Source organism: Ursus maritimus, unplaced genomic scaffold (genome assembly GCF_017311325.1).
Source record: "Ursus maritimus isolate PB19 unplaced genomic scaffold, ASM1731132v1 scaffold_19, whole genome shotgun sequence".
Taxonomy (NCBI): domain Eukaryota; kingdom Metazoa; phylum Chordata; class Mammalia; order Carnivora; family Ursidae; genus Ursus; species Ursus maritimus.
In genome coordinates, this window is record NW_024424341.1 from 50,912,989 (window position 1) to 50,921,983 (window position 8,995).

Genomic DNA, 8,995 nt, shown 5'->3' on the forward strand with positions numbered 1-8,995 from the left:
CTGACGTGGGGCTTGATCCCGGGACCTGGAGATCATGACCTGAGCCGAAGGCACTCAACCATCTGAGCCACCCAGGCGCCCCTAAAGATTTATTATTTTTTTTCAAGATTTTATTTTTAAGTAATCTCTACACCCAACATGAGGCTGGAACTCACAGCCCGCAGAGCAAGAGTCTCACGCTCCACCGACTGAGCCGGCCAGGCAGCCTAAGCTGTGCTTTCTTTTTAACACAATAGAACCAGTCAGTGAGAGTGGAAAGGATCTATTGCACAGAAGAGAAAGTTGAGGCTCAGAGTGTTTGAAGTAACTGCTGCAAAGACAGCAAGTGAGTGTGGGGTTTGGGGTGCAGTCGTCCTGCACGATGCCTTCATGCTAAAGAGCTTGTAGGATTTTTGTGGACCTGTATTGTGCTTCCTTGTGTCTAAAAACCAAAATGCAGCTGTGCTGGCTGCCTGCAACACTCTGATGTTTTAAGGTATCACACAAAATAAAACATCAAGAGTCATTTAATAGAACTCCGAAAGTGAAAAAATTCACATTCCCTTAAATCAGATGGTTTCGCGTCTAGGACTTTACCCTACACGTAAACTTTTCAGTCGTGCGCGAGGGTGTCTGTAGTTCAGTGGTTGTTGGTAACAGCCAAAGGCCGTGAACAATCTAAATGTCTGATGAGAGGCAACTGGTTACATTAATTAGGGGCCATTTAGAAATAAGATATTACACAGTTGTTAAAATGATGAGATATAGATGTGCTCATATGAAATTATCTCTGATATATTTTGTCCAAGGGGGAAAAATATAAGGTACAGAAAAACGGATAGGGTGTTACCATTTGTGTTTTAAAAATGGACTGTATGGCGTTCCGCTTCTGGCATGGCCAGATGCGGAGCTCAGTGCACCTGCCTGCCTGAAAACTGGTGCAAATCAAAAACAAAACAACAGGGGCGCCTGGGTGGCTCAGTTGGTGAAGCATCTGCCTTCAGCTCAGGTCATGGTCCCAGGGTCCTGGAATCGAGCCCCGCATCGGGCTTCCTGCTCAGTGGGGAGCCTGCTTCTCCCTCTGCCTCTGCCTGCTGCTCCCCCTGCTTGTGTTTGCTCGCTCTCTGTCAAATAAATAAAATTTTAAAACAAAACAAAATGACAGACCAACCATCTGAAGCTTCTGGGGATGATCCGGAGAGCACATAGCAAACAAGTAAAAAAATAAAATCCAAAAGTTTGATGAGAACAGGGAGAATCAACGATGGGTGAGCCAAGACCCTGCCCCCCACCCCCCTCCATTCCTGACTGGGCTCCCTCCCCGCCCCCAGCTCCCAGTTGGAGGCCTTTCCTCCCGGGGAGGGGCAGAGTGTCAGCCTTTCTCATCCTGCTCCCAGCTACCTGTTGCTGAGGCCAAGTTCTGCACAGCTGAAAGGGGGGGGGCTCCCTTCCTTGGCCCAGCCCATACTTGGGGAGCTCTGTTAGATGTGGTGTGGCTGAGAAGACTGGGGCCCTGGCTGCCCCTTTCTGGCTTCTGGGGCAGGAGTTTCACATCAAGAGGGCAAGCTAGAAGATGGGCGGCTGCCGCCTCACCCCACTGAGGACTCCGCTCCCAAAGCGGGATCGCTCTGAGTGAAGCCGACCATTGTCCCCACCCTGGTATCAGAGCTATGGCTCAGAGATTTTGTCTGCAGGAGAAGCAGGCTGCAGAGCAGAGAGCTCCAGATCTTTCCTCGAAGGAACTGACTGTCTTCGGGACAGTGTGTGAAGTTCAGGGCTAACAGTGCCTCCGAAACAGCAGAGGTCGTCGTGTGAGGCAGATGGGAGGAGAGTGATAGATTCCGGCTGGTTTGCCAGAGAGCCAGGGAAAGAGACAGCTAGCAAGAGCCCTCCTTGGGTCCGAACTAAACTCAAACCGACTTGCGGGACTTGGAGTAACACTTCCAAGGATCCCTAGTTTGACTGGATCAGTCTCTGAAAGAGTTTATGCCCCCGAAGTGTTGAAAACAATGCGAACAGTAGAGCAAGCAGCCGATGACTGGCGGAGCCCACCTGCCCAGCGGTCAGGGCAACACCGGGAGAACCTGCCCAAACCCACCAGGATGACTGCGCGTGTCTAAGGCTCTGCTCCCTTCCCTGGCTCCACCCTAGCTGTGGCCGTGTGCGTAGCACCTCCCACTTAGTATAATTGTAAACTCGGTTGTTTTTGCTATTATGTTTCTCTTTCTCCAGATCACCCAGTTACCCCGTTCAGAGAGCCCTCTCTGCCCCAGGCTGGTTCTAGCATCTTTGGGGATCCTGCAGATTCCTGGGCCTCCTTCACCATATCTCTGAGCCCTCTGCCTGTGCCTCCCCACACTGGGCTGTGGTTGTTTGGTGATGGGTATGTTTCCCCCATTGGACAGGGAACCTGATCCCTGGACCAGGACTTTCCTGATCAGGGCTCTGACCTCGGAATCCCTCAGGCCAGGAATGTGCACACAGCAGGCACTCGAGAAATACCTACTGAACGCAGGAATGTTAGCGACAGTGAGGAGAACACTGGAGCAATCTCTTGTGTTCCTCACCTTGGAGGTGGGGTTTAGGGATGGGAACTTTTAGGTGAGATCTGGAGGTCCCCTCCCGCCGGTTCCGGGAGCAATAGAACCTGCGCACCGGGTGGAACACGGTGTCACAGTGCCCCCTTGTGGTCGTCTCCCATTTGAGAACGCTGGTGTGGGTGAGGCTCTCCCCGCCCAACGAAGGAGGACCGAGCGGGATCCCACCTGCCTCCCCGCCCCCCCCCCGTTACCCCGGGGCCCACTGCCCCCACCATGAACAACCAGGCGAGGGCCCCAACCCCCTCCCCGGCCCGGATCTTGACCTCGGTCCGGGCTTCAACCCCGGTCAGAACCTCTATTCCGGTCCGGACCCCAGCTCCTGCCTGGGCCTCGACTCCGGCCCGGACCCTGAATCCCGTCCAGATCCCTAACCCCTCCTGGACCCCGACTCCCGTCCGGACCCCGGCCTCGGCCTGGACCCCGACTCCCACCCAGACCCCGACCCGGGCCTGGACCCCGACCCCCGCCCAGACCCCGGCCTCGGCCTGGACCCCCACTCCCGTCCAGACCCCGGCCAGAACACCGATTCCCGTCCGGACCCTGACTCCTGCCCAAACCCCTGCCTCGGCCTGGACCCCCACTCCCGTCCAGATCCAGGCCTCGGCCTGGACCCCAAATCCTGCCCCGACCGTGGCCCGGACCCTGAATCCAGTCCAGATGCCGACCCCGGCCCGAAACCCAACTCCCGTCCCGACCCTGGCCCGGACCCTAAATCCGGTCCAGATGCCGACCCCGGCCCGAACCCCGACTCCCATCCAGACCCGGACCCCGACTCCCGTCCAGACCCCGGCCTCGGCCTGGACCCCGAATCCTGTCCCGACCTCCGCCCGGCCCCCGAATCCAGTCCAGATGCCTACCCCGGTCCGAACCCCGACTCCCATTCCGACCCCGACCTCCGCCCGGACCCGGACTACCATTCCGACCCCGACCCCGACCCCCGCCCGGACCCCGACTCCCGTCCAGACCCCGACCCCGGTCTGGACCCGGACTCCGACCCGGATCCGGACCCCGACTCCCGTGCGGATGCCGACCCGGGTCCGCACCCCTATTCCGGCCGAGACGCCTACTCCAATCTGGACCCCGCCTCCGGCCCCGGCTCCAACCCCAATTTCATCCCGGGTCGGGGTCGAGATCACGCCCGCCGTCCCTGCCTCGGAATCCTTCCCGGACTCGGTCCTACCTTTGGATCCGCCCCCAGAACCCGCTTCGGAGCCGGCTTTACCGCTCGCCAAGGATGTTTCGCCCACGCCTAGTGTGAAGCACCTCCCATCCGTCGCCAGTGGACTTGGGTCCAAGCGAGAGTCCATTCTTATCCACACTCCATCGGCCACTGATTTCCTGGGGCTTACCCTTGTCTCCACCTCGAAAACAGACTCCTCCGCCACGAAGTTGACAGATTCCACTCCCGGGTCTGTTCCGGTGCCCATCCTGGGGCCCGGCCCGTTCGCCCCCACCATACCCGTGTCCACCAACACTTTCGCCCCCACCGGCGAGAACTTCCCGATGGACAGCAAGATCGTGATTCGAGTGATTTACTGGTGAGTGGCGTCCCCGCCCACACCTGCCTTCCTCTCGGCTGGGAAAGGCTGGAGGGGGTGGGGCGCCGGGGCGCCGGGGCTTTGCTAGGAGGGGGAGGGGAGGGAGTCTGGATTCCGAGGTTGGAAACTTGGTTCCGCCTGTCACTTTCTCTGGGGCTAGAGATCTGTGGCTTCACATCCCTGCTCTGAGCTTCACCCGTTCACCCTCATTCATTTATTCATTTTGGAGTGTGCTTCCCCTCATTGGCCGGGCCTATGCCGGGAATGCAGCGCTGACCGGAGCCCCCTGCTTTTCTCCCCGGGCCGGGCCGGGCATTGCAGACGCAAAGCCGGGCCCGGGGAGGACTCAGGGTGGCGGAATTTCAGACCGGACGGTCGGGGATGGCCTTTCCCGCGTGATGAGAAGGTGTCCTCCAAGTGAAGAGCAGGGGTGTCGGGAGGGCATCTCGGTAGCAAGGGGAGGAGCAGCCCGGGTGCAAAGGCCAGAGCAAGTTGGTTTCCGTTCTCATTGGTGGTCCCGGGGCTGAGTCTCTGTGTCAGCGGCCCCAGTAACAGCAGTGAGGGCTTGGTCTTTCGCTCCAAACCCCACGCCTCTCTCCTGCTTTAGAACATTCTCTCTGCCTTGTTTCTCCCAGTCTCACTCTTCCCCCTCCCCCCCACCCGTTTCTATCCGCCCAGGTGGTCTCTCCCCCCAACTCAGTGTCTTTTCTTTTCCCCATGTTGTATGTCTTTCCTCCCCATGGTTCCTCATCTCCCCCCTCTCTCTTTCTCTGCCCTTCTCCCCCCCCTTTTAAAAAAGATTTTATTTATTTATTTATTTATTTATTTATTTATTTATTTGACAGCGAGCACAAGCCGGGGGAGCGACAGGCAGAGGGAGAGGGAGAAACAGGCTCCCCACTGAGCAAGGAGCCCGCAGAGCTTTATCCCAGGACCCTGGAATCATGACCTGAGCTGAAGGCAGACACTTAAGCTACTGAGCCACCCAGGCACCCCTGCCCTTCTCCTTTCTAGCTCTTTCTCTGACTCCATGGATTCACTAAGTCATTCATTTAGCACCTACCTTGGGCCAGGCCCTGTCCTTGGCACTAGGGACACAGCAGTGAATGAGAGAGATCTTTGGGGCTCTTGGGTGGCTCAGTTGGTTAAGCATCTGCCTTCCGCTCAGGTCATGATCCCAGGGTCCTGGGATCAAGCCTCACATCGGCATGGGGCTCCCTGCTTGTCTGGGAGTCTGTTCCCTCTCCCTCTGCCCCTCCCCATGCTCCTGCTCTCTCTCTTGCTTGCTCTCTCAAATAAACACAATCTTTTTTTTTTTTTTTAAAGATTTCATTTATTTATTTGACAGAGAGACAGCCAGCGAGAGAGGGAACACAATCAGGGGGAGTGGGAGAGGAAGAAGCAGGCTCATAGCGGAGGAGCCTGACGTGGGGCTCGATCCCATAACGCCGGGATCACGCCCTGAGCAGAAGGCAGACGCTTAACGACTGAGCCACCCAGGTGCCCCATCAAATAAACAAAATCTTAAAAAAAGAAAAAGAAAAAAGACAGAGATCTTTGTCCTCGTGGCACTAACATCCTGGTGTGGAGGGGGCAGGACGAACATTAAATATGACACACTATCTAGCATCTTAGAAGGTGATCGGTGTTAATGGCAGAAGGCAAGGAGGGGGGGTCATAATTTTAGCTGGGGTGGTCAGGAAGGCCTTCCTGAGAAGGTGATGTATGAGCAAAGACCTAAAGGAGGGGAGAGAAGGAGCCATTTAGATACCAGGGAAAGAGCATTCTGCAGAGGGAACAGACAGTGCGTAGGCCCTGAGGCAGGCATGCCTGGAGTATTGGAGGAGGAGCTCCAAGGTCCCTGTGGCTGGAGCAAAGTGGGCCAGGGGGAGAGTGGAGATGAGGCAGAGAAGTGATGGGGGCAGATCCAGTGGGGGCTTGTGGACCATGCAGAGGGCTGGATTTTGGCCCTGGGTGAGCTGTCATTATGGGAGGGTTCCCAGAAGGGGAGGGATGGAATCGGATTCAGGTGTTCCCGGGCTCCCTCTGGGCTTGAGGAGATGCTGATACAGTGTCTTCCCTCCATCTCTCTCTGCCCTCCCTCCAGCGGCCTCTGAAGCTATGGCCTTCGGGTAAGTCGTTTTCACTTTGGAGGTGGGGGGAGTGTAGGACGTGAAGTCTGGAAGGAGGTCCTGTTCCCCTCCCCCCAAGACCTGTGACCCCATGATCCTGTGATCCCGCGACCCCATGATCCCATCTCCTCTCTGCAGTTCATTCTACTGAGAAAGAGTCTGGAGCAGCAATTTCCAAACCGTCTCCTCTTTGTGAGTGGCCTGGGGGAGAGGTGTGGTCGGGGCTCCGATCTCGGAGCAGAGGTCTCACCTTCCCCCAACCCCCAACATCCCCTCTCCAGCAGGAGGAAAGAGCTGCCCAGGCTACAGGGGAGTTTGAAGTGTTTGTGGATGGAAAACTAGTCCATTCAAAGAAGGTGATTCTGAGCAAAGGTCCCAGGCAGGGAGGGACGGCAGTGCTGGGACCCCCCGGGGTGGGAGACTTACGTGTCCCCGCTCTTTCTCCTCTGTGCCCAGAAAGGTGATGGTTTTGTGGATGACGCCAGGCTGCAGAAAATTATGAGCATTATTGAGGAGGAGATCAGCAAAAGGTAGCAGGCAACTGGCTGGAGGTGAGGTGAAGGAGGCGAGGTCGGTGGTGGAGGGGGGGCTGAGGGTGGCTGGCTGGGCGGGGGGCGGGGCACTGTCTTGATGACGATGGCACTCTAGTCCCAGTCCTAACTCAGCCCGTCCTCCCTGTTCAGATCAGGACAGGTCAGCTACACCCTTTTCTGAACCTCAGTTTCGTCGTCTGTAAAATGGATTTGTTGAGATGCTTCCAGGGGTCGCCTCACATAACATAATAAATTTACATGGCTCAGAGAAGGCTCCATGGATGTCAGCTACATTTTTAAAAAATTTTTATTATTTTTATTTTTATTTTTTTTATTTTTTTTTTTAAAGATTTTATTTATTTATTTGACAGAGATAGAGACAGCCAGCAAGAGAGGGAACACAAGCAGGGGGAGTGGGAGAGGAAGACGCAGCCTCCCAGCGGAGGAGCCTGATGTGGGGCTCGATCCCACAACGCTGGGATCATGCCCTGAGCTGAAGGCAGACGCCCAACCGCTGTGCCACCCAGGCGCCCCTATTTTTATTTTTTAAAAATATTTTATTTATTTATTCGACAGAGATAGAGACAGCCAGCGAGAGAGGGAGCACAAGCAGGGGGAGTGGGAGAGGAAGAAGCAGGCTCATAGCGGAGGAGCCTAATGTGGGGCTCGATCCCATAATGCCGGGATCACGCCCTGAGCCGAAGGCAGAGGCTTAACCGCTGTGCCACCCAGGCGCCCCCATTTTTTTTTTTTTTTAAAGAGCTTTAGATTTTTTTTCTTAGCTTTTAGTTGTAAAGCTACACTATCCAATAACAGCCCACGCGGCTTTGCAGTTTGCAACTAATTAAAATGAAATACAATAAAAACTCCGTTATTAGTCACACTGGCCACATTTCAAGTGCTCTACAGCCACATGTGGCTACTGGACTGGACAGTGCAGATGCCGGACATGGAATCCGTCGTTGCAGAAAGTTCCATTGCCAACGTTGTTTGAAGGTATTAAAGCGTATACACAATAATTTATTTGCCACCAATACTGGATTTTATTTATTTGCCACTGACACTGGATTTTTATTTTTTATTCATTTAAAAAATTAATTTACATAATCTCTACACCCAACATAGGGCTCGAACTCACAACCCCGAGATCAAGAGTCACATGGTCTTCTGACTGAGCCAGCCAGGTGCCCCATTTTCTAGACTTTTACATAAATGGAGGTTATAACGTTTTCAAACACTTTTGGTGAAAATTTTTAGACATATATACTAGTTGAAAGACTAGCATAATGAGCCCCATGTTCTCATCAACCAGGTCTACTATGACCAACTCCATCTATTTTCCTTCCTGCTATTTTTTTTTTTTTTGGCACAGCAGTATTTGAAGGAATATTTTAGATCTCATGTTATTCCACCTGTGAGCACTTCAGTATGCATCTCTAATAAATAAGTTTTTAAAACAGAAGTACAAGTCTAGGGGCGCCTGGGTAGTACAGTCATTAAGCATCTGCCTTCGGCTCAGGGCATGATCCTGGCGTTCCGGGATCGAGTCCCACATCGGGCTCCTCTGCTGGGAGCCTGCTTCTTCCTCTCTCTCTCCCCTGCTGCGTTCCCTCTCTCGCTGGCTGTCTCTCTGTCACATAAATAAATAAAATCTTAAAAAAAAAAAAAAAGAAGTACAAGTCTATTCTCACACCCGACAAAAATTTTATTTATTTATTTATTTTTAAGATTTTATTTATTTATTTGACAGAGATAGAGACAGCCAGCGAGAGAGGGAACACAAGCAGGGGGAGTGGGAGAGGAAGAAGCAGGCTCCCTGCAAAGGAGCCTGATGTGGGGCTCAATCCCAGAACGCCAGGATCACGCCCTGAGCCGAAGGCAGACGCTTAACGACTGAGCCACCCAGGCGCCCCTATTTTATTTATTTTGAAGTAGGCTCCACGCCCAACATGGGGCTTGAACTCACAACTCTGAGATCAAGAGTCGCACGCTCTATCAACTGAATCAGCCAGCACCCTGCCCCCCCAACAAAAATTTTAAAATGTCTTCATGGCATCTAATACCCCTCAAGTGTCTCAAAAATATCTTTTTAGAGGTGGTTTGGGAATCAGGATCCAGACAATGTTCACATGGTATATTAGCTGTTTTTTAAAAAATTACAAACAGGATTTTTGGAATCCTTGCTATGTGCCAGGCTCTTAGTAGGTCTGTTT

At 53.8% G+C, this 8,995-nt stretch overlaps 1 protein-coding gene across 1 annotated transcript; it reads left to right on the forward strand.

The window, feature by feature from the left end:
* The first annotated feature begins 2,792 nt into the window (after positions 1-2,792).
* On the forward strand, positions 2,793-7,092 carry SELENOV (selenoprotein V). The gene is made up of 5 exons (XM_008688762.2): positions 2,793-4,117; positions 6,225-6,249; positions 6,388-6,441; positions 6,531-6,605; positions 6,706-7,092. Exons 1-5 carry the CDS (start codon positions 2,793-2,795, stop codon positions 6,781-6,783), a joined length of 1,557 nt encoding a protein of 518 aa, XP_008686984.2. The 3' UTR covers positions 6,784-7,092.
* Positions 7,093-8,995: the final 1,903 nt, after the last annotated feature.